Source organism: Podarcis erhardii, assembly GCF_964252035.2.
Source record: "Podarcis erhardii genome assembly, chromosome: 4".
Classification (NCBI taxonomy): domain Eukaryota; kingdom Metazoa; phylum Chordata; class Lepidosauria; order Squamata; family Lacertidae; genus Podarcis; species Podarcis erhardii.
Window position 1 is genome coordinate 98,525,384 of NC_138508.1, and position 25,999 is coordinate 98,551,382.

The 25,999-nt window shown below is 42.6% G+C and overlaps 1 protein-coding gene across 3 annotated transcripts in view; it reads left to right on the forward strand.

The window, feature by feature from the left end:
- Positions 1–25,999, forward strand: part of KLF12 (KLF transcription factor 12) — a 235,268-nt gene that overhangs the window by 181,950 nt on the left and 27,319 nt on the right. For all 3 annotated transcript variants that reach the window (XM_081858262.1, XM_081858264.1, XM_081858263.1), the window contains one exon: positions 17,491–17,648. In XM_081858262.1, the coding sequence (XP_081714388.1) occupies positions 17,491–17,648 (158 nt within the window). The remainder of the gene's footprint in view (positions 1–17,490; positions 17,649–25,999) is intronic.

Consider the following 25,999-nt stretch of genomic DNA (forward strand, 5'->3'; position numbering starts at 1 on the left):
AGGATGTTATTCCCTCAGACAGCAAGGCGAGAAAGCCTATGTGTGTAAAAGCTGGATGAGTGACTCCTGGAAGGATTTGCATGAGGGGGTGGCAGTGATGGTTGGGAATTAACCCTCTCAGCCATTGTGGGGATGGGGAGGCCATGCTGCTACTTGCGTCCCTCAGGCAAAGACTAAAGGTACCGTCTCTTGCAAATGTTTCATTTCTCTCTGCCATTTCCTCCCTTTTTAGCTCCTGCACGAAATGGCTCGGTCACTCAGCAATCATCTGTTTTTGCGCTTCCCTTGGCACGCGCGTGTTTTGGTGGTGGGGTGTAGCTGGAGTTGAGGCTGGCTCTCTCATTTCTAGCTGATTCTGTCATTTCCGTTAGGCCTCAGTTTGAACGGATGCCCAAACCAACAGGTGATCTCCCTAGCAGCAAAACAGCAGGAAGTAAGGCCACGCATGCATGAGACAGTTCACCAGAGGGACTGTCTGGCTCGCCTCCATCTCTCTGCATAATTAACACACACAGGGCCCCCCCCCCCCACACACACATACTGAGAAGAAAATCTGTGCAGAGCAGCTCAGCTGCAGCAGACACCAAACAGCCACTGGAGAAGAATATAGATAAAGGGAATGGCAGGGAGAGGGCGAACTGTTGAAGTGCAGAGATGCACTGCGGTCTTCAAGGGAAACGGTAGTTGGTCCTTTTAAGGAGGTGGAACCAAATTCTATTAGCTGCTGCAGAATAGCATCTGCTCAATTACCCATTATGGATATTTAAAAAGGAGGAAAAAAAGGAATTGCAGAGAGTACTCGTGCTCAAATCACATTATTAAAATTGGTTTAATACTATGAAACAATTCATTTCAAGCCAATTCATTTGTTTTGTTGCTGGGGTGTTTTAATTCAGGGCCTTGGCTAGTTATCTGGCTCTCACTAACTACATGTGCTCATCTAATATTAGAATGAAGAACAAATACTTCAGAATATCTAGCCTCATGGCTAGAGATACGGGTCCCTGTTCAGCAGTTCAACACTGATCCACCTGACCGGCTATATTTTCCCACTTCCCTATCTCTTACGACGTAGCTTACTCAAGAGATGAACACATATTTTAAAACAAATGTTAAGCCTAGAAGCCAGTTTTACAATTCTGCAGTGCTTTTATATGTGTGTGTATGTCACACATGTGCGTATGAGTGAGATCAGCATGAATGGAATTAGTAAATACATGCAATACATGTGTGTCTGTGTGTCTGTGCATATGAGCAACTGTGTGATAAGGGGGCAATGAGTACTGTGTGCACATTTTTTGTGTCTTTTGTGGTGGGGTAAATAGGTGAATTGGTTGTATAAATGGGAACAGCAAATGACGTTGGTCTAGAGGAACATTCCTATCCCATCTGTCATCATGACATTCGTTTTTGTAATGTGCACAAATTTATATAGTCACTGAGTAAAACCTGCAAGAGAGCAGTAGTTTAGTGAGTGATAACTGCCCAGATTCCTTGCTCTTAATTTACAGAATTGACGTGGCCTGGCATTCAGCTGCAGATAGGAAAACATACTGAAACCATCTTCTGGATTTCAGTATACTGTATAACTCTTGGGCTCAACAAACTTGCACCTTGAAATTAAGGACACTGCTTTGCATGTTGGAATCAATGACTTCAGTGCCGTTTTATTGATGCTGAACACTGATACATAATATAACTGCAAGTACTTGGCAATCATTTTTAATGATCTCTATGCAATTTTATACACATTTTATTTACCACTAAATTTTATTAATTCAGCCAAAATATCTTTTGAATTCCCAAGTTGTGTTACAACTTTCTACCACCCCTCATTTTTGGAATTTGAAAATTGGAAAAGTCAATATGGCCTCTGCTGTGGAGGGCTTCTTTTCAAACTTTCAGCCATTCCATTTCACCGCCCCTCCCCACAGTTTCCCTCCCTGTCCCAAGCGATACCCCGGTTATTTATGTGTTTGCTACACATTTAGTTGAAAACTTAACCTTAAATCCGTTTCAAACTGGTATCATTTTACTTTGAAAAGGCATTTAAAGGTAGTTTCTGTAAAGTATTCATCCCAGCGGGTTAATCTGTATCAAATGGCTTGTGTTGAGAACACAGTCGCAATATATAATTAGGTAGAATTTTGAGTGGAAATATTAGAGCAGTTATTAGAAGCGGTGAAGTGCAACATCACTGATTAGGATATAAAGAACAGTTGTGGAATGAGATTTCATTGTCAGGGCAGTTGGCAACAGAGAAACTAGCGGGCAATACGATAAGAATTCCTGGGGTTGCAAGTAGTGATTGTAAATCTGAGCAAACAAAGGTCACAAAAACTGACCGCTTGTTCCTTATTGTTTTCTTTGTATGAATGGGAGCTCTTCAAATAAGATACATTAAACAGAGGTGGACCAAATATATTGCACACCCTCAATACCTCACCAAACTAATGGCCTTAATTTTGCTCCCCTCCATTCAGTCTCTTCTCTGCACCATTTTCCTTTCTCTTTGCCCTCAAAAGAAAGTCAATTAATCCACATTGTTTTGGGTACAAGCCACTGTGGAACCATCGTGAGAATTAAATGGAATTAAATGGCAGAAATTATGAACGAACGAGGTTTCAGCCCTGTGAGGGCAAAGAAGGAAAACCATGACGTTCATTAGGGACAGTCTCTAGGCCATATATAAAATGTTTGCCACACTTCATCTCCTGCTTCCAGTTCTGGAATTAAAAGTATAGGATTTTCAGTGTAGCCAGCTATGCATGTGCTAATGGTGGCATGGGGAAATGAAGTCCCATCCCTTCACTCCAAACATGGCCTTAGATTGGCCCATCAAGCAGTAAAATCCAAGGTTATTTTGGAGAACACTGATTCATTGACCTGGTTTGCATGTAACACCAAGCCAAACCATGGATTAGTGTGAAGGTTCCCAGAATAGCGGTCATAGCCTTTTTGCCCTTCTTCCAGCCCCATGGTACGGCTGAGAGCTAAGCCGTGGTTTAGCTTAGTGTGTCATCTGAAGCCAGACTCAATGGTTTGTCTCCTTCAGATAAACCATGGTTAGTAAGCTGCAAGGTGCTTCTTGCCCAGAGATGGAAAGACAGCAAGATACCTATTAGGGTGGACTGCCAGATGAAATTATTGGACTATGCAGAGATGACAAGATTAACCAGGGAAATCAGAAATCAGGATGATCAAAACTTCAACAAGGAATGGAATAAATATATAATGTGCTTGAAAGACCACTGTAAACACTTGAACTCTTTGGCAGGATTTAAATAACTCTTGCAATGACACGTAGACTTTCGATACAATGGAGGATGATAAATTAGACAGATTCACAATATGCTGTTTAAAAAGTTAGTTAAAGAACCTACGGAGGGGAGGAGGGAAGTCTTGAGATTCGGAAGAATCTTGGGTAAAGTTTAACATTAGTGATAATACTATTTGTGTGAATCAATTTGTAGAAATCGAATAAAAAATACCCCCCCCCAAAAAGGAAAGAAACATTGGCTTGTGATTTGTCAGGAATGAGACAAACCATGGTTTGCCCAGGTTTGGGTGACATAGTAGGACAAACCCTGACTTGGCTCACAGCAACATGAGGACCATACGAAGCATATATGCATAAAACAGAGGCTGCTTTCACCTCAGCTCAGAGGTGACATTGTTGGTTGCTTAAAGCAGGTGAGAGTGACAAATTTGCAAGCAAGTATCTCAGGCTATGCTTGGGGGGATCTGGGTTCAGATCCCTGCTCTGCCAGGATGTTCCCTGAATATAAATCCCCTGCCTCACAGGTGGCGGTAAAATGGTACAACCTAATGCATGCCACTTCAGGCTCCTTGGAGAATGCCTTGGCTGTCACTGTGAAAAGTCCATAAATATTGCAAAAATAACATTTACTGGACCTACGGAGGCAAAAGAGGCAGGGAGAGAACTGTGTGGGTGTGCATACAAACAATACCAGGCAAAACTGGCACATTTTTAATTTTTTGTATTATTAAAAGGATTGTATTGTGCTTCAGTGGTGCTCACAATCACCAAAGGTCAGCAACAGTCAAGGCTAAATTGCTTGAACACAAAGGTAATAGAATTATCTCATTACACTGATCACCCATTTTCATTGCTAATCCAGTGTAGTTTAACTTTGCCCTCACCCCACCTTGCTCGCTCTCCCTGCAATAGCTGCAGCAAAAGACAGGCTGACTGGCTGGCTGGCTCCTGCGATTCAAAGGTGTAAAAGAAAACTGATTGGCTGCTAGGCCCATTTTCGGAAAAGGCCTTCCTTGAACCAGATGCAACTGGAGAAAAGCAAGAACTGCCTCTAATTCTCCTGCAGACCACAGAATTTAGAATGGAGAGCACATTTCAGAAACACATCAAAATTCCCGCCATGCTCAGACAATGCCACCTAGTTTTGGCCCAAGAAAATAGTCTGAGAAGACTTCCTCTTTGAGAAAGAGGCAAGCATCATTGCCGTGTTGTGTAATATTTAGCCATTACTTTGTATTATGCCATGGCAAGACATTGTTTGGTCGTCGCCCATAATATAATCTCTCTTTTTTAGAAAAAAATATTCATTTTTATTAAATTTTCCACTTTAACTATCCAATCAAATCACTTTAAATATTCCAAATTATACATATACATATCAAATAATCCAAATATTCTGCCAAATTATAATATTTTTTTAAAACAAGACTTCCTGTGCTTCAAGTTCAGAGGGTTCCGATCATCTCATATCTCTATTGCTTTTCATAGTCGTTTCCGATGGTTCCTCTAATTCTTCCTGTTATTAACCTTCCTTCTTTCACGGCCTCTGAACTGTTCCCACAAGCGAGTTGAAACAAGCAATGGTGTGTTTCTGTGTGGATTTTATGTCTATGATTCCCCTCTATAAGTTTGCAGCATCTCCTCACACGCTGGTGTCTCTCCCGAATCAGTCCATCCCACAATATAATCTCAGGGCTGGTTCATACTTTCTTAAGCATCAGCAGCCAGGTAGCACACATAGCGTAAGACAGACATGTCCAAGGCGTCGATCGCAATCGACCCGTCGATCCTGCAATGGATTCTGGTCGATCCCGACCAAGGCCTGGGGTACTTCCTCCCGCCGCCCTCTCGGCCACTGGGCACCCTCAGAGCGTGCACGGCCGCAGCTGGAGCAACTCCACAGGCATCATGGCAGCAAGCGCTCTGGCTGGCGCTTTCACGTCCGCGATGCTGAGCCAGGTGGCCAGCCCCGGAAAGGCGCGAGGCACCTGCCACCACCCCCTGCAAGTTGTAGCTTGCCGTAGCACATGTGGGCTGCCCCACCCAGTCAGCTCAGGTGCCCAGTCAGCTGGCTGCCCCAGAAAGGCTCTTGGCACCCACCTTTCCAGCTCCAGCCTAGTTGTGTTTACTCGAAAGTAAGCTGCCCCTCAGTTCTACATGGATGCTGAACTTTCCCCACCTTTCCATCTCCAGCCTAGCTGCATTTACTGCAGTGGCGTAGCGTGGGTTGTCAGCACCCGGGGCAAGGCAAGTAATTTGTGCCCCCTAACCCATGGATTTGCGCCCCCTAACCCTAACCCCCAGATGTTGCACCCGGTGTGGCCGGCCCCCCCTGCACCCCCCACGCTACGCCACTGATTTACTGAAAAGTACCCCCCCCCCCACGTAGCTCTTCATCTGGTAAAGGGGGAATTGGACATTTCAGGGTGCATTGGCTTCCTGTGCGCCAAGGGCCCTGGGAGGGGGCCGGTGTGGGGGTAATAATTTGTTATTATTTTTATCATTATCATCATAATTTATTATTTATACCCCGCCCATCTGGCTGGGTACCCCCAGCCAAAGATAATATGTTTAAGTTGAAGAATGACAATGGGAGAGTGTGGTAGATCACTGCCGGTTTTTGATATTGGATGGTAGATCTCACCCTGCTGGAACTCGGACATGGCTGATGTAAGAGATGCACAACTGTGGGTGGAGATAAATATTCTAAATTTGAATGTTCTGTTTGAATACACGTTTTGCTCATTGCAAGGCTTTTGTTTTCTGAACAGGGAAACATCCCAGTTCTACTACACTTAGAACAGGGGTCAGCAACATTTTTCAGCCATGGGCCGGTCCACCGTCCCTCAGATCATGTGGTGGGCCGGACAGTATTTTGAAGGGGGGGAAAGAACGAATTCCTAGGCCCCACAAATAACCCAGAGATGCGTTTTAAACAAAAGCACACATTCTACTCATGGAAAAACACGCTGACTGTCCGCGGGCCGGATTGAGAAGGCGATTGAGCTGCATTTGTGATTACAGTCACACCATAGATCTGTATAACGGCATTATGATAGCTGCAATTTTATTTAAAATGTCTTTCCTGATGAGCCCTAACATGAAATTTACAATATTCACAGCTTCTGCACACTCAGTCAACACTTTCATGGAGCTATCTGTATCTCGTTCCTGGTCAATTCCCTGGCAGTTCAGACCTCATATGCATATATGTGAAATTGGATTATTATTATTTTTTACCTCATCGCTTTCGACTTGCTAACATCATATCACAGTTGCCATTTTGCTGCCAGTTCTCCCAGTTAGGAGAGGTTTTTGTGGAGCTCTGTGGAATCCCTTTTTATGGTAGCCACCATGAGCAATTTGGCACCTGCAAAGGGTTAACTGGCACTAGACCAGTTTTCCTGTTTTTCTTCCTGGAAGTAGATAAGGAAGATCTCCCTCCATCCGTGTTTTTGAAAAAGCTTGTTTTAAAAAGCCTCCTGTTAGAAATATTTGAGTCAATAATTATGGCCTGTTAGTGCATAGTTCCCTTTGCATGGAAATAATTTAGTATACTGGGTCTATCTAAAAGACTCTATTGTCTAGAGGCAGTTTCCTTGCCGTATGATGATGGCATTCTTGCTGCAGAGGAATATTTCCCTTGATGAGGAAGGAGCCCTGTCTTGAGTCAGGTATTCAAGGTTTGCTTTGTGAACTTACCCAGCTTGTGTAGTCTGAGAAAACCAGCCTTAAGAGTTTCTCTGTCTGCAGCTTTTAAGATAGGAACCCTAATTATAGTGCTTCATCTATATAGAATTAGAGAATTTTTGTGCTTAAAATGGTACCTTCCTTAATAAACATACATTTTATTCAGTAGTTTCTGTCCCTGCAAAATGTTCAGATTTCTTTCCAAATCAACAAGCCTTGTCTAAATGCTGAACACCTTAGATTTGATATACTGCAGGTGAGGACAGATAATAGATAGTAAATCCACTTGTATATAACAAAGAATATATATGTTGATAGACACCTGTCACAACAACTGACTGCTAAATCTTGCGGTCGGCTGCCTTTGGCTTGGTAGTTGATACATTTGATTTATTAGTTTTGGCTGTTAGCGTAATTCTGCACGTCAGTTGCTTCTGATGTTTAAATATATTTTCGCAAAATCTTATTGGCAATTTCTTCTGACCTTCATCACATTAATAAACATGTGGCTAACCCACAGAGAATAATGAGGATATAAGCTTGTGTCAAGGAATGCCCCAATGTCTGCTTTGTAATGCATACAGTTTATTTATTTCATTTAAAAAAAATTATTCCCCTTGGTTGTAAAATTTAATTAAAAAAACCTCAAAAGGGTTTTGTTTGAATGTCACCAGAACTTTTAATGAGGGGTACTAAAACTTCGCTAACTAAAATCAACTTTTTAAGTCAATGTGAGTTTGTAACGTTGGATTGGTTCACACATGCATGTGTGACCATCGCTTGACAGCTCATTGCGGAATATGTGAAATTAACTTCACTGATCAGGAGATGTGAAGTGAATAGTAAGTTTCTTGTGCTTGTTCTCTGACTTTTCCATCTGCATACATATTTGATGCAATGCAGCCGTGGAGAGCATATGGCCCTGCATATGTCGATGGACTACAACTCTCCCAACAACTTTTATAGGTTCAAATTTACCACCTCTGATTTAATGTAAGCAAATAGGCCTTACATTCAGTAGCTTTGCCATTCCCTGTTACATGCATTATTCTTGGACAGCTGTCAATCTTAGATGCTTGAATCAGCCTTGCAGTTGATAGGAAATCATGGATTTGATAATAAATCCGGAACTTCATTTTCCACTTCATTTTAGGTTTCCCCTTTTCTAGTCATTCTCTGACTTGGAGTAATAGCTATGAATAATATTTGTGACAGTTAACAGCTGCTCTCTAGTTGGGACTTAAGGCCTTATTAACATAAGAAAAAGGGAGTAAATAGAACGTTGTTCTGTCATAATTTGTTTAAATACAGTGTGCATATGTATACCATATGCATATGCTATAACGCCATGCTGAAACGCAAAATTCCAAGCTTCTGTTAAGATCCCTTCTATTACTTATTTTGCTTTTGTGGAATTGCAGTATAGAATCACATTTGCACCCCTTCACCCGCCCCTGAGATTACGCTTGAGCCAGCTTAAGTCTCAACCATTATTATTATTATTTATTAAATTTATATACCGCCCTTCGTCCGAAGATCTCAGGGCGGTTCACAAGATAAAAATGCAAGATAGAAGCACAAATAAATAGCTAGAACAAAAACAAAACAATACCCCCACATCCCGGCCATGTTTCTGCCACTATCTGAACAGTCCAGGGCAAATCTACAAATTACTTTTGCACACACACCATTTTGACCATCATTCCCAGGTTTCCTTTTGAATAGCTGTGCTTACCATATGCCATTCCTTTCCAACAAAGTAAAACCAGAGTTCTCATGGTTTTGTGCCATGTGTCAACTTTCGCCTTTGTGTCAAATGCAAGGGAGTCGGCTTGGTTTTCTTCTCCAGCGTTTTATTTATTCTAAGCAAAGTGTACAGTTTCATTTCAGCCTGGATTCAGCATCTTAACACCAGGTCCTCTTAGGCCCCTTGTTTATTATTTGTTTCCGCCTGGTGTGTGTGTGTGTGTGTGTGTGTGTGTGTGTGTGTGTGTTTTAAAATCCTTTGTCTACCTACTCCAGAGCTTTATGTGTTGGGGATAAAGAATTCTTCTGATTGATCCTTAATGAGTCAACTGATAGCAAAAGGGAATGAATGTTCCTTTTCCCTTCCCTCTTCAGGCTTTTAATCCTCACTTGGTTTCCACCCATCGCAGCATCTTTCTGCTTATGCGCAGGGATAGTCCGGTTCCTATTAGCAAAAAAAGCGCTGCAGTAATTTTTCCTCCCCTGTGCAGGTCAGTGAGGTCTGTATCTTGTGGAGGAAGTATGGAATTACCTTCAAGAAGGAAGAACAAAGGCCAAAGAGTTTATTACAGCTAGACAAATTTAAGGCTCTGGTGCCACCTAGAGCCAAGAAGTAATATTAACAAATTAGGAATACTGTTTGCAATCCCCACCCAACTGTGTGTACAGTGGTACCTCGGGTTAAATACTTAATTCGTTCCGGAGGTCCGTACTTAACCTGAAACTGTTCTTAACCTGGAGCACCATTTTAGCTAATGGGGCCTCCCACTGCTGCCGTGCCGCCGGAGCACGATTTCTGTTTTCATCCTGAAGCAAAGTTCTTAACCTGAAGCACTATTTCTGGGTTAGCTGAGTCTGTAACCTGAAGCGTATGTAACCTGAAGCGTATGTAACCCGAGGTACCACTGTATATGTACTTGCAACTCAGGGTAACTCTTCATGCAGCCAGTGGTGGACTGTGGCCCACAAAATCATGGATATCTGGTCCCATTCCCTTTAATTATGAAATGTAAAGTTGGAAAACTTCTCATTAATGGGCACCATTGCATCTTATTTTCCTGCAGAACCGTTTCAGTTTTCAGAGCACAGAAGGGACAACAAAATGATATTAAGCATTTTTTAAAAAATGTTTTCTAAAGTTGAAGGTTTTGGCACATTTCCTATATTTTTTATTTAAGTCCAACACCAACAGGAACCTTGTGAACTATGTTTCCCATGGGTCCGAGCATCCCTGGGTGTTGCCAACAGAAGTTAGTGGGGGCACTCTTGAAAGCTTCCCCTTATCTCCAAGGGTGTAAGGAACTTAGTTGAAAGAGGATCAAGAAAACCCCTTTGCATAAGCACAGCCCACACTGTTTTTTGGATCCAAGCGAACAACTCTGTGTTCAGTGACAGAGAGCCAAAATAAATTCTAAAAATTAAGAAAGCAGAGGTTATACAGGATAAAGAGTAAATGTGTTTTCCTGTCCCCTGGGAGAGACGTTATCTCTTACAAAGAGCAGAAAATCTATGGGCCCTGCAGTGCAGCGTTGGCAAAGTTTGATTTGAAAACGATTTAATTCCATTGCATTCTCTTCCCTGTGGCAGAATATCATATCATATATCCCTCTAGCTTATATTCTTGATCATAGCTTAAGCTGTGCAACAGTGGAATTTTTCAAACTGCAAAACCCACGGTACAGAATCTCCTGAATTAAATTTATTGCATTAGTGATACACACACAGAAAGAGAGAGGCAGAATATAATTATGAGCGTGTTAAAGTTCTGAATTCCATTTTTTTCTGCTCCAGCTTTGTTTTAACTCTCACGATAACGGTTGCCTATGATGCCAAAGAAAGGTTTTAATCATGTTTAAACACGCATTCGTTGATCATAAGAGTCATTAATGGAGTTGATTGCAATCCCATCTTGGCGGAAAGGTGGGGTAAATAAAATAAATAAGTATTAAATAAATAAATATTAAATAAATAAATATTAAATAAATAAGTGGTCAGAATCCTGTGTCTTCATGGGCTCTGACTACACATTATTCTTGAATGTGTGTCATGAAGCCTCATCTACCTGCTTCCTTGCTGCAAGTTGGACCAGAAAAGAGTAGAAGGGAAAGTTGCGTGCTTATTTCTTTTCCTTCTCTACGGCTTTGCTTCTCAATTCACAGTCTCCCCATCCTCCGTTCCTCATATGTTCCAGACATATGTGTTTATTCTCATGCATATGTATCTGGGATCCCACGGGAGGAGAAAGCAACCAGAGGTAATTTATTGCAACAGAAGATTTGTGAGCTGAGTTCAAATTTTAGAGCCCCTTCTTCTATGGTCACAACTTCACTCTGAAGTTTCCCATCTCAATGCTGTCTCATGACACTTGTTCAGATGCAGTGGGCAGTCTGAGCATTAAGAAATCGATGAAAGTTCATTCACAGAGAACACAACTGCTGTGATCTGGAGGCTGAGTCAGATTTGTGAGTCAGTGTATCCTAGGAGGGAAGGTCAAGACAGATGGGGAATTGTGGTTAGAGTTTCCATAGTCAGGAAAGGAAGAGTGAGTAGAAGGTCCTGGACTTCGGTGAACCTGACCCACAAAACTTGTTTGGAGTATTTGGTCTCTCAAAAGCCTCATCCAGAGTCCAGTCAGAGGGCCAGGAAGTGAAGTTTTAGCAATATAAATCTGGTACAAGGGAAGATTATTTTTTAATCTTCTGGGGCACATACCCTCCAACATTTCTCTGATGAAAATAGGGATGTCCCATTCCATAATGATAGTTTTATTATTTACACCCCACACATCTTACTGTGTTACTTACGTTTCTGAGCACAATTCAAAGTGTTGGTTCTGACTTTTAAAGCCCTAAACGACCTTGGCCCAGTATACCTGAAGGAGCGTCTCCACCCCCATCGTTCTGCCTGCACACTGAGGTCCAGCTCCGAGGGTCTTCTGGCGGTTCCCTCCTTGCGAGAAGTGAGGTTGCAGGGAAACAGGCAGAGGGCCTTCTCGATAGTGGCGCCCGCCCTGTGGAACGCCCTCCCACCATATGTCAAAGAGGAAAACAACTACCAGACTTTTAGAAGACATCTGAAGGCAGCCCTGTTTAGGGAAGCTTTTAATGTTTGATGGTTTACTGTATTTTAATATTTTGTTGGGCAGGGTATAAATAATAATAATTATCATCATCATCATTATTACTGGGTTGCCCCAGCCACTCTGGGCAGCTTCCAACATGTATAAATACACAATAAAACATTAAAAAAAAAAACCCCACTTCCCTATACAGGATTGCCTTCAGATGGCCCTGGGTTTGGGTAACTTCAAACCCTCCAACATTTCTCCAGTGAAAATAGGGACATCCTAAGGAAAAGTGGGACATTCTGGGATCAAATCAGAAACCGGGACGGCTTCACCAAATCAGGGGCATCCCTGGAAAATATCCAGATTATCCAGAATCTTAAAAGAGTGGCGAGGTGGCTTGAAACGTCCTACAAAAGACATTATTACCCAATTGTCCCTCAGGGCTTCCCGCACCTGCTCCAAATGAAATTGAAAGGAGCCTTCCTGTGGGAGGAGAGTCCAGGTACATTTTTTGCCAGACGTAAATCAAAGCGTTCAAGGTCCTTTTGAGGTGGCTTTTATATGAAACCAAGAAAGGTTCCCAATAACAGTTTATTCTGCCTTATTTATATTTCCCTCATCGTGTAATAAAAAGAGAGCAAATTATTTATGCCCTGATTAAGAGCAAGATAGTTAACTCATAATTCCTGTGCTGCTTCATAAATTAAGCCTTCATTGCAAACGAAGCACGGTTAATCGTCATCATGAGACAGAGAAAAGCCAGCCGTTTTGGATTCTGCTGAGAGCTCCCTCTGCATCTGCCAGGACTGCTCCAAAAATTTTGTTGTCTGATGCGGACCAAAAAATGGCACATGCACACCCCTGCCAAACTGAAGCGTGTAATATTTTAGCCTATTTGAATCCCTGGGGCAGAAAATCTCACAACTCTCTCCTCTCAGGCAATGAAATAATAATAATAATAAGTGAAACAATCAACACTTTGCAGATCTCTTGACTCCTAAAATCAGTCATGTTTTTACCCCTCCCTTTCATAGCCAAACCAGAATGAAGAGAAACGATCCACATTTCTCCAGCTTGGGTAATTTAAATAGGACACCAAATAATAACTTTTGGCACAAAATTTATCTTACTTTGATGCAGAATGTTGATTGATTATTTTTTTAAGCCCACAAAACATAGAGGGACCTTTCTCTATGAGTTGTTTGTGGCCTAAATGCTCTTTTTAAAGCAACGTTTCCTTTGCCCGATCACATGCGGGTAGGTGTAAAATCACCTCAGGTGACCAGGTAAGGTGGCTGTTTTCAAGCCTGCCCTTTAGCTTACCCAGTTTATTGCCAGCCACAACCCTTTTGCATTTTGCCTCTCAGTCCTTCCTGGTGTGTGTTCTGCTATGATCTGAAGTTGCATTAGTGGTTGGTCTGTTTGGCCGAAGCTCACTCTTGCGAGTTCTGTAAGGTGCAATGGGGGCAGCATCTATTAGGAAGTGCTTTGGGTGTGGTGAAATCCTGCCTTTGCCGAGGGTTGACTACCTAACCCTTGATATGTTTTTCAACTTGGTAGTTCTGTTCCCTGCTCCACTGCAGTACATGAAATTATCAAACCAAGTCTAAGGTTCCAGCTTTGTCATTCCAGGGTTCTATGATCTTGGAGGCAAACCGGGGGTGATAATAAATTCTCCTTAGTTTGGAGAATTTGGAACCTTGACTGTATGTCTACTATGCCTAAAAATGAGCTTTTATTTCAGTGCTGTGCTATTGCGGTACATAGATCAGTGAAAATTTGTACCTTGTGGTATACCTTGCTCAGTATATCAAAATCAATGAACACAATGTTATGTAAGTAGGATGTTATTGTCTGTTTGAAGCCACTTTTTGGTTGCTCGTTTTGAAGATCTCTCACTCCACCTAGCGGCTAAATGTACATCTTCAGTTTTGCGAGAAAGCCATTTATTTGTTGAGGGTGGCAACTGCAAAACGCTTTGCCCAGGCACACTAGTATGCCATTAGAAGGGCTAAGGGGTGTATTCAGCGTGTTGCGGGAAGACCACTGTGTTGAATGGAGTTCTGAATAAGAGCATAGTGAAGCATCCCCGAGCCAGGATTTGGGCAGTGACATCATTATGGAGGGGGACACTGCAGTTCATAGAATCATAGAGTTGGAAGAGATCCCAAAGGGTCCAAACGCCTTGCAATGCAGAAATCTCAACACACAGTCCCCCGTCCAATTTGAAACCATACCGGACCCCGCTTAGCTTCTGCAAGTGTGCTAGCAGTTTCACTGCTGAACCACAGGGGCCACAGCCTAGGAAGCAGTTCCATCCTTGAGTCCCAGCTGATAGGACAAGGGAAAGTGGAGGGTGCTATCCTGGTGTTGCAGAGAAGAAATATCTACATCTATTGTGACCGTCATAGTGAGTTCTACTTCTGATATTAGTCCAGAAACAAGTTATGCACAAGGCATCAAATGATTTCGGGAACCTAGTTTAGTTGTTAGGTATAGTTCAGCTGGTAAAACATCTCTGGGTTGTGGGTTCGAGCCCCACATTGGGCAAAAGAGTCCTGTGTGGCAGGGGGTTGGACTAGATGACCCCTTGTGCTCCCTTCCAACTCCACGACTCATATCCAAACATTATGGTTTTTTTATCAGTTGACTTCAGAATTTATCTCTAGACATAATCACCTATTATGTAGACCCCTTTAACATTAGAAATATGTTAAATGTCTCAAGTTGCATACCAAAGACAACAATTTTTAGATAACCTAATACTTGTGGACATAAAAGTTATTCTGTCTTGGTTTGTCCCAGTAAAGAATAAATAGTTACCACATTTCTAATACAGTAGTACCTTGGGTTACAGGCGCTTCAGTTTCTAGACGCTTCAGGTTACAGACCTCGCTAACCCAGAAATAGTACCTCGAGTTAAGAACTTTGCATCAGGACTAGTACAGAAATTGCGTGGCAGTGGGAGGCCCCATTAGCTAAAGTGGTACCTCAGGTTAAGAACTGTTTCAGGTTAAGAATGGACCTCCAGAACAAATTAAGTTCTTAACGTGAGTTACCACTGTATACTAACTTATAGAGTTGATCTCGCCCAGCCTGATTTGTTGCTAAGCTACAGGTTTGCTTATTGATGTTATATTTCAAACTTCCTCCATCACTCCTCCCCTGATACGTTCTCATTTTTCTCCTGGGCTTTTATTTCTTTATTTTTACAACTTAACGTTTTGGCAGCAAACAAAAATGCTCCACTACTTCTCTGTAGCCCTTTCTAATTCACCCTTTCCGTATTGTGAATAACATCTAATAATTGGACTGTGTTTAATTCAAACCACTGTGGGAAAGGAAGGCCAACCCTGGGCTGCTGCTTCCTGTTAGGCTGCTGCTTCCCGGCTAGATTGTGTGTCCCCTTTCAGCAATATTATATGAATGGCATTTATCATTAGCTACACTGAAAAGGACAGGAGAAACGGGGTGTAACACAGTGATCGCGTAGTAGCTGCATGTGATAGCACTGCAAAAAAAGGGAAAGGTAATAACTATAAAGCGAATTACCAGATATCATATGCAGTAACGCTATCTAAAGTTGCCAAGGGGAGAAATCACTCATAAACAGAAAGCATTCCCCAAGGTTAGTAACTCTTTAACTCATGCAAGGAACAAATGAATTGATCAAACTGACAAATTTGATTAGAATAAGGCTGGAAATATTGGGAAATCGCATGGCTTCTGCTGAAACCAACAGGACTCGCTTCTCTCCTCCTCTTCCTCATTTTTTCCCTTAGTTCCAAGCAAATGAAAACCCACTGCCATTTAGGAACTCATTTGTCTTTTTTGAAACTTTTACGCTACCTATTTTTCTTAAGAAATTCAAGGTGGTGAACAGTGAACTGACAGCTGTGATTGAAAAATAGCCACCAGTGAAGTGGAGCAACAGCTAGGGTACCCTCAGTGCCATGACATCACCATATCCCACCCACTGGCTCCCCCCCCCCCCCCATGAACAGGATATGTGCAAAGAGAACCCTTGGTGTTTCCAACTGCGAGGAAGCCTACCGCTTTGTGGGTAGATGTTTGCGGGTGGAGTCAGCAACATTGCACAGGGTCATCGGGCACAATCCTGTCCCCTTTTTCGTGCTTCTGGTGCAGAGATGGGAAAGGCTTGTGGCCCGCCAGATTTTGTAGGACTACAGTTCACATTATCTGTGTCCACTGACCACGCTGGCTGGGATTTATTAGAGTTCTTTCTTTATTATTATGGAGGGAACGGGTGGCGCTGTGGTCTAAACCACTGAGCCTCTTGGGCTTGCCGATCAGAAGGTCAGCGGTTCAAATCCACGCAATGGGCTGAGCTCCCGTTGCTCTGTCCCAGCTCCTGCCAACCTAGCACGCCAGTGCAAGTAGATAACTAGGTACCACTGCGGTGGGAAGGTAACCACCATTTCTGTACGCTCAGGCACTCGTCCCATTGCACCAGAAGCGGTTTAGTCATGCTGGCCACATGAGCTGGAAAGCTATCTGTGGAAAAACGCCGGCTCCCTCGTCCTGAAAGCGAGATGAGCGCCACACCCCATAGTCACCTTTGACTAGACTTAACCATTCAGGCGTCCTTTACCTTTTACCTTATTATTTACATTTGATCCTTCCGCCTGAAGAAACCTGGGGTGGCAAACACATTCACAATTCAGAAACAAAACAACCCAAAACAATTAATGACATTTTAAAAGCAGTTTCAATTAAAGCATTATTTCAGCTAGTCCAGAAGGCAACAGGTTCTCAGTCCCTGAATTCGTGTTTGCATGGAAGGAGCACATGAAGACTGATCTGCTTCTAGCTTTAGTATAATCCGATTTGTCATTTCGACAAAATTCATTTGTTATTTGCATGAATCAACCGCTTACTAATCCCTTAACTAAGGGAGAAGAGAAAGAAGTGTCTTAGAATTAGTGAAATAGTTCTTGTTTGAATCTTACATGACTAGGCATGAACAAGATTTTTTCATGAACAGGCATGTAGTATTAGATATTATTTCCTTTTAAGGAGTTGGCTGTTCCCCCTTGTTTTCCTTTATATCTTACGTCGCTTTCACTCATAAAATATTGGATCTCCGGAAACCCTACAGCTAATTGTTTTCTTACCCATCTTTTCTCAAAATCGAATGGCCTGAGTATTTGAGCTTAACTACTGGGTTTATATTAGCCATCCATCTTGGCTATTAAATGTTCACCCAGATTTTAATATATGGTGTTGCTTGAAGGGGGGGAAAGAAATTCATGCATTGGTTTATCTTGTGAGAAGCCTCCAGAGCAGGCCTGCACAACTTGTGATCTGTTGAGCCGAACTCAGTTCACCAGACAATGTGATACCCTCCTACCCATTTTTGCTGTCCCAGGTAGATAGCAGAAACAGGTTAGGGATGGCTGGTACACTAAGCTTGATTCCATGGGTCACATGTTGTGCAAGGCTTCTGTGGGAAAAGGGAGTTTCTAGCTACACAAAAATAAGTGTCCTATCTCGTTGAACTTTATGAACAGAGATATGGTAAGGAAAAAAAGGTTGTGTTTTGAAACCAGTCTTTAACTATCAACATTTTAGAGATAATTCCTGTGATTTTCAATTAAAGAACGAAAGCTCTTGCATTCTGCCATTATTTGCAGCAAAGGGCACAGATGGTCATTAACCTGCTGCTTTTTTTCCTTTTGCCTTGCAGTTCAATTTCGCCGTTTAGTATTGAGAGCACAAGGCGCCAGAGAAGGTCCGAATCGCCTGACTCTAGAAAGCGTCGCATCCACAGATGTGATTTTGAAGGGTGCAACAAGGTGTACACAAAAAGCTCCCACCTGAAGGCTCACCGAAGGACGCACACAGGTAAGGGTTTTGCCAAAGGTTTTCGCTGTATGGACAGTGTGAGCAGCAGTGTCTCTCAGCGGGCACGTTCTATTTTTGACATGATGAAAGTGCACAGTAAACATGAATGAGCTTTCACCACTGTGTAATAAACAGTAATTATTTTCAACATATAGCCTTGGGGGTTATTAAGCTTCCCAGCATCATGTGATTTTAGAATCAGAGGTTTTCCTTCCATGTGGGCACACCTCTGTTGTTCCTGTTCTTTCTCAGTTAAGGTCAAACTTTGCCCTAGGCCCTCCAGATGTTTTGAGACTACAGTTCCCATCATTCCTGACCACTGGTTCTGCTAGCTAGGGATCATGGGAGTTGTAGGCCAAAAACATCTGGAGGGCCGAGGCTGAGGAAGCCTGCTTCAGATCATTAGGGGAAGAGAAGTTAGGGTGTAACTGTGAATGGGGGAGGAATTAATTCAGTTTTTATTTTAATGTGAACCTCCCTGATTCACATTTCCTAAACTGGTATGTGATCTGAAATGAGGCCATCCTTCAAAATTTTTAGTTCTCAAAGTTCAAGTTTTGCAATGTAGTTCTCCAACCACAATGAAAAACATACAAAATAAAAGGCTTATATTAGGGCGAAATGCACACAAATATGCTTGTATTGGTGAAAATAAGCAGCTATCTTATTTTTAAAAGACATCTGAAGGCAGCCCTGTTTAGGGAAGTTTTTAATATTTAATGCTGTATTGTTTTTAACACTCGATTGGGAGTCACCCAGAGTGGCTGGGGAAACTCAGCCAGATGGGCGGGGTATAAATAATAAATTATTATTATTATTATATAAATAATGTACAAAAATGCATTATGTTAAGGAAAATGTGTACAACTTTTCCTTTCTTTAAAAATTGAAAACTGATGTGGAAATAGGGAGAACTGGAAAAAGAACCAACGGGAACTGTCAAATTAATCCATCGCTACCTATAACGATAGAACTGCCAACCTAGAACTGCCAACCTAGCAGTTCGAAAGCACGTCAAAGTGCAAGTAGATAAATAGGTACCGCTCCGGCGGGAAGGTAAACGTCGTTTCCGTGCGCTGCTCTGGTTCGCCAGAAGCGGCTTAGTCATGCTGGCCACATGACCCAGAAGCTGTACGCCGGCTCCCTCAGCCAATAAAGCGAGATGAGCGCCGCAACCCCAGAGTCGGTCATGACTGGACCTAATGGTCAGGGGTCCCTTTACCTTACCTATAACGAAGCAAATGTTTTGTCTCGCCATCTTCAGAGGACCTGGATAAAAGTCCTGAACTTCCATCTGAGCAATACAAGAGGAGAATATGTATGGAGCTGGGTAGGGGAAAGGGGAAAAAAAGTATCAGGATTCCAACTGATTAAAGTTACTGTCGGAATAGAAGCCCCTTATGCAAAGGGAGTCTGATCAATGAAAGAGAAGCAGGGGCATGCTGCTTGGCCTGACCTTGACACCAATGCTCAACACATGAATATTGGAGGCAGGGATGCTTCCATTTGAACCCATAGCCCCCTTCACTTAAGTACCATCTGAAGGGAGCTGGTGTGTGCAAGCCAAACTTCAGCAAGCAAATGCTCATAAACGTGCCTCTTCCGGACGCTTGTGTCCTTTGTTCTGAATGCCTCTTTAACCAACACTTCGCCTTTCCCATTTTTGGCCTCAGGCATCCCAAAAGCGTTCTCTTGCCTGCTGAGGAGGAGCCCCTGTTCCTCTGCCACAGACCCCTGCCCAGTGTGTTGCAGAGGTTCCTGTGGAGCATTCTAGGCCACCCTCTTTGTTCAGGCAGGTCACAGCCTCTTGGGCTTCAGGGTAGCCGCGCCTGAACTGAGAGTGAACCTTCAGACCACACCCGGCATTGCCCTGTGGCTGCACACTCAGGGGAGAGTTGGTAAGTGGTGGGTAAGCTGCCTTTCAGCAAAGGTTGCCCCTGATCACCCACAACAAGGCTTCCCAGGAACCCCAAGGCCACTTGGAACAGACCTTGGAAACCGAGGGTAGAAGGCACGGGGCCAAGAAGGGGTGCATGCTCTCAGCATCTCTCCCTGGTGGTTTGCCACACCCAACTTGCAAAACCAGAGAGGTTATGAACTCCTGGTGGCCACACGGGGGGGGGGGGACATGAAGTAAGTGGTGGTTAGCCCTGTGGCTTCTAACGGTTGCACATCAGAGCGCAGGAACCAAACCCTTTTCATAACTTCTATTCTCCTTTGGAGCCAGATGCTGACTGATGTTAAGTACTGCAATCCAGACTGCCTTTGGAGGAGTGTAATTTTGTGTGGGGTTTAATATATGCATTTGCCATGGGCTTTTGCGTTTAGCGGTTGGAACACACTGCAGCGTTCGCAGCACAACTTTGCCTTAATTAAACCCATCGTACGGAAGAGCTCGCTGGAAAGCCCCTCCTGGAAAAAAAGTAAAAAATCACAGGGTGTCTCTGATTGTTTTAATCACCTGAGCTTGTAAATTTTACTCGCAGGCGGCAATCCTAAACCCAATTAACTGGAAAATAAGCTGTTCTGTTAAAATCAGTGGGAATTAGTTCCAAGGAAATGTGCTTGGATGTCAGGCTGCTCATACCTAAACAGATGTTTTGCAACACTTGGGGTAAATGTGTTTTCGGTACAAAATGTCTTTTGACCTCAGTATCCCTAAACAAAAGTGCTAGTTTGAGGGGGGGAGAGAACCACCCTCATTAAGGCACCAGTAAGTGGGGAGCACAATAATGATTCTATATTGCTATTGTTTGGGTTATTGTTCAGGTGGCGCTGTGGTCTAAACCACAGAGCCTAGGGCTTGACAATCAGAAGGTCGGCAGTGTGAACCCTGCGATGGGGTGAGCTCCCATTGCTCAGTCCCAGCTCCTGCCAATCTAGCAGTTCAAAAGCACGTCAAACTGCAAGCAGATAAATAGATACCGCTCCGGCGGGAAGGTAAACAGTGTTTCCGTGTGCTGCTCTGGTTTCACCAGAAGCGGCTTAGTCATGCTGGCCACATGACCCGGAAGCTGTACGTCGGCTCCCTTGGCCAGTAAAGTGAGATGAGTGCCGCAACCCCAGAGTTGTTTGCTACTGGACTTAACTTAAAGCGGTCCTTTACCTTTACCTTTATGCAGTAATATAATAGATGAAAGACTGAGCTGAGTAAATGACCGCTTAAGGCAAGTCTACAGAACAAAACCAAAAGCAGCCCATCATCCCTGTATAGTGCAAAAGGCTAAAATGTAGTGCTAGAGTGCATTGGTTTGCATGCAGAAAGTCCCAGGCTTCATCCTCAGCATCTCCTTGTATGCCTTGGGAAGATTCCTGTCTGAAAACCCTAGACAACTACTGACCCAAATGCACCAGTGGTTTGATTTTGTATCAGGCAGCTTCCTATGTTCCTATGTATTGTGGCTTTCCAAGTATCTGATGTTGCTGTTGTTGTTTAGTCGTTTAGTTGTGTCCGACTCTTCATGACCCCATGGACCAGAGCACGCCAGGCACTCCTGTCTTCCACTGCCTCACACAATTTGGTCAAACTCCTGTTGGTAGCTTCAAGAACACTGTCCAACCATCTCGTCCTCTGTCGTCCCCTTCTCCTTGTGCCCTCCATCTTTCCCAACATCAGGGTCTTTTCCAGGGAGTCTTCTCTTCTCATGAGGCAGCCAAAGTTTTGGAGCCTCAGCTTCAGGATCTGTCCTTCCAGTGAGCACTCAGGGCTGATTTCCTTCAGAATGGATAGGTACACACCGCTTTTGCAATCCAAGAAGTTTACTATGGGCCTCCATGGAGGACCATAGTTGGCAGAATTGATGGATCAAAGACCGAGTTGTGTGAGTCTTACACAATCTATTAATCCCATAGTTTAAACCACAAAAAACAACAACCACAAAACGTAATTACATTGCTTTTGTGCACCTTTTGGGAAGTTTGCACGGTCTCATGCGGTGTTGAATGTGAACATACTTTACAAGCTAATCTCATCTTGCATTTATATCTGAGCTTTTGCTTTTTTGCCCAGAGCAAAGTGAGTCAACTATTTATGTATGGCCCTGGGGTAATTAGTGTATGATATTGGCTAGGTATAAATGAATTATGACAGCCCTGCACGCAAGGATAAGCAGGCTTCAATAGGAAAAAAACCAGATCACAGAAACTTGTTGTTGCATAATTTTACCTTTTCATGCAGTGCAAATGCACCATTAGGCATGCTTGCAAAATACTTAAGTAAGCAGAATTGCGTAGAAATTGCTAAATGGTTTCATATGCCTGGAACTCATAACTTTCCTGAGAAGCTGACCATATCTGAGGGATCAGGATTTAGAAATCCTGGTTCAAGTTGCTATACACATACAGAAAAGGTTCAGGTAGCAGGTGATAGGAAAGACCTCTGCCTGAGACCTCAGAGAGGCAGTGTCAGTCATGGCAGATAGTATTGGGGTGGGATGGACTGTGCTGCGATAGCTCAGTTGACAGAGCACAAAACTATGAATCTCAGGGCTGTGGGTTCAAGCCCCACGTTGGACGAAAGATTCTTCCATCATAGATGACCCTCATGGTCCCTTTCAACCCTTCAGTTCTATGATTCGATGAAAGCAGTTTCCTGTGCTCTTAAATCCAAAACATTCATTGACCGTAGAAAAGTAGGTATCAAGCAGGAAGGATGTAGCTTGGATGCCTAGAATCCTGTGGGTCGTATAACCTGCTGTTAAAATGGAATACACAAGACGAAATGGTTAAATCAGCTATGATAAAATGGGCACAGGACATTGGGTATAATATTATGTTCGAGGACTGGGAAAGGTTGTGGACCACTGGGTTGAACTTCACTGCATGTAATGCTTTGAAGGAAAATGTAATGAAAATGATATATAGATGGTACATGACCCCAGTTAAACTTGCAAAGATATACCATTTGTCTGATAATAAATGTTGGAAGTGTAAAGAAGCTGAAGGAACATTCTTTCACCTCTGGTGGACCTGCCCTAGAGTGAAGGCTTTCTGGGAAATGATATATAATGAGCTGAAAAAGGTATTTAAGTATACCTTCCCTAAGAAACCAGAGCCTTCCTTCTGGGCATTGTCGGCCAGAAGGTGTTAAAGAAGGACCGAACATTTTTCATGTATGCAACAACGGCAGCAAGGATACTCATCGCTAAGAACTGGAAGACTCAAGAACTACCCACACTGGAAGAGTGGCAGATGCAGCTGATGGACTATATGGAACTAGCCGAGATGACTGGCAGAATCCGAGACCTGGGAGAGGAGAGGGTTGAAGAAGATTGGAAGAAATTCAAGATTTATTTTAAAAAATACTGTAATTTGGTTGAATGCTAAGAAAGGATGCTAGATCATAAATAATTGTGCACCACTAAATTAGTGAGAATTAAGATGATAAGTAAATTTGAGAAAAAAACTATAAACCTTTTGGAGAACTTATAGATTATATTTAAATGAATTTGACATAAGAGTGTAAACAAGATGATAAATTGCTGGCAAGAATTGGCAATGATGTAAATGGGAGCGGGAGGCGCGAGGGAGTCCAAAGATGTTATGAAAAGATGTTATGATATATGTTACACTGTTTTTTTTATTTTTGCATTTATGTTTGAAAAATCCAAATAAAATATAATTTTTTTAAAAAAATAGAATCCTATGGGTCAGACGCTACAGGAGATCTGTGCTTGTTGCTTTCACTCCATCCAGTCCATTCTGATAGCATTTGTTTTGTTTTGTTTTTAAAGATATTTATTAAGATTTTGTATAATAAAGCAAGCATCACAATCGAACAAAAAAGAGAAAGACAATAAAAAACAGCACAATCCAACAGAACAAAAAAGTACAATAAAAAACATAAGGAAAAGTAAGGAAAAAAACAAGACACACAAAAAAAACTTCCTCGCATCTCCCTTTTCTGTATTCCCCTTTACACAATCAAGTTCAGCAATTCCTTACCCTCTTTCAAATCTTATTCAATATTATACATTTCAACCTATTATGTCTCCGGTTTTTCCTTTCTTTTTAAATCCATTTTTACATGTTCTTTATAACTTAATCCCTTGTATCATTTTGTTTGAATTTGACATAATATTACTCTGGTCTTTTCACCCTTTTCTTTTAAAACATTTTTACATAATCCTTTTAGCTATGTCACTGATGCCATATTATCTTTATAAGACATTCTGATAGCATTTGAAGCCAAGAAATAGCATGGGTGGGACTGACATGCTATGTACCTAAGACCTTTTCTGCCTGCATGTGAAGTAACTGTGTGGTGTCCTGGGTTAAAACATAGCCTAAATATCATGGGAAGCAGCACTGCTGTATCAGCAAAGGAAAGGTGAACCACTTCATTGAGCTGGTGCAACTTTTTCTGCTGGTGATTCAGACGTGTTTGGGGAGAGTTGGAAGCATCTACAACAGTCCAGATGCTTTGCCGCGATTAGTGCCTTCCACTGGCATTTCAGCTTGGGTTACGGTCAAAAATCTTTGCATGAGCATCAAATCCGCTAGAGGGCAAACTCTAATAATAAACTGCTCCTTGGAAACCCAAGTATGGCCGTACCAGAAGCTAGGAATTCTGAGTCACACATGCAAGGTATTAAATTCTGATTCCCTGCCTCCCACCCGTAACCGTCTAAAGTAGCCGAGAAATATCATGTGTAATGTAAATTATTACAGGGTTATGAATAAATTTGTGTGGTCTTATTTCAAGGGAGAAACTATCACAAGTCATGTCACCTGTGATTTGTCAGCATAGATTCTACTAATTGCTAACAGTGACTCTCCTAATGACTAATCTGTGAAAATCAGATGTCAGGTTTCTTATTTAAAAACACTGGATACTCATACACAAAATATGTATCCGTTGTTCAAGTCTGTCTCTCCACATGTATAGTTCAAAAAACCATAGTGCCTGCTATGTGGCAGTTTCATACAAAAGAACTTATTTGTGCTAATTATGGCCTTTGTCTTACTAGAACATTTTTCCACAGGCAAAAGGGACTGGTTGCCATACAAGAAACAAATGTACATTGTTTTCCAAAAAGTTGTCCAAACTTGCTTGCCCACAAGCCTTTTTCTAGCCCACCTATCAATACCTATGTGTGTTAGTCATCTGTGGTATATAAACAGATTAAAAATGAATAAAAGATCCCAGTCTTCTGACTTGAACTTTCTTGTCCAGTCACCTGGAGAGGATTCTTATTTACCACAGCAGGCAAGTAGCTATTTACAAGCCTGCCCTTGAATTCCTTACATCCTTGACCAAGGAGAAGGGGCTTATGACTAAGAGTTGTAGCAAAGTAATTTTTACTCGGAATAGACCCACTGAAATTAAAGGCTCTAAATTTGTCATAGTTATTCATTTCAATGGGTTTAGTCAATAATATCTTCCACAACTTAAATCATGACACATTTGTGTTCCTACCAGTTTGAAATACAGCGTGGGAAGGATGACTATGCATGACTCTACGCTTACACCAGTGTTTGAAACTTCTAGGTGCATTTTACGACAGGGAATTTCATTAGCGCAAGCGGTTTCTGAGCTCTGGGCGCAGTACTGCGCCTAAAATTTCAGATTAAAACTGCAGAGTGGAAGGAAAGGAGGACCTTTTTCTGCCTCCCCATTTCCTACTCTCTGAAGACTGGAGAAAAAACCCTCTTAAGAATATCAGGGGGGTGGGCAGGGGAAGAACTAGACCATGTGAAAAATGAACATAATAGTTTAGCTGCAGTTCATTCCTTTTCAGCTTTGTATTCCATTGTTGCGCCTAGGTTTAAAGTGCCATTTGGCTCATTGCTTTCATTTCTCTGTTTCTAACACTGGCTTACACTAACATGTTCTTTAATGGTAGCTTTCTTTTTATTTAGTGTCCCATCACATTGCAATGTAAAAGGTAAAGATAAAGGGACCCCTGACCATTGGGTCCAGTCGTGACCGACTCTGGGGTTGCGGCGCTCATCTCACTTTACTGGCCGAGGGAGCCGGCGTACAGCTTCCGGGTTATGTGGCCAGCATGACTAAGCCGCTTCTGGCGAACCAGAACAGCGCACAGAAACGCCGTTTACCTTCCCGCCGGAGCGGTACCTATTTATCTACTTGCACTTTGACATGCTTTTCAACTGCTAAGTTGGCAGGAGCTGGGACCGAGCAATGGGAGCTCACCCCGTTGTGGGGATTTGAACCGCTGACCTTCTGCTCTGTGGTTTAACCCACAGTGCCACCCGCGTCCCGTTACATTGCAGTGTAATAGTGACAAAATATGATTCTATGCCCCAGGGAACTTGCAGTCTCAGTAGCCTTGCAACAGAAGGCATGGAGCTGGATCTAAGGTCTTGTGTGTCCACACGATCTCCACTGG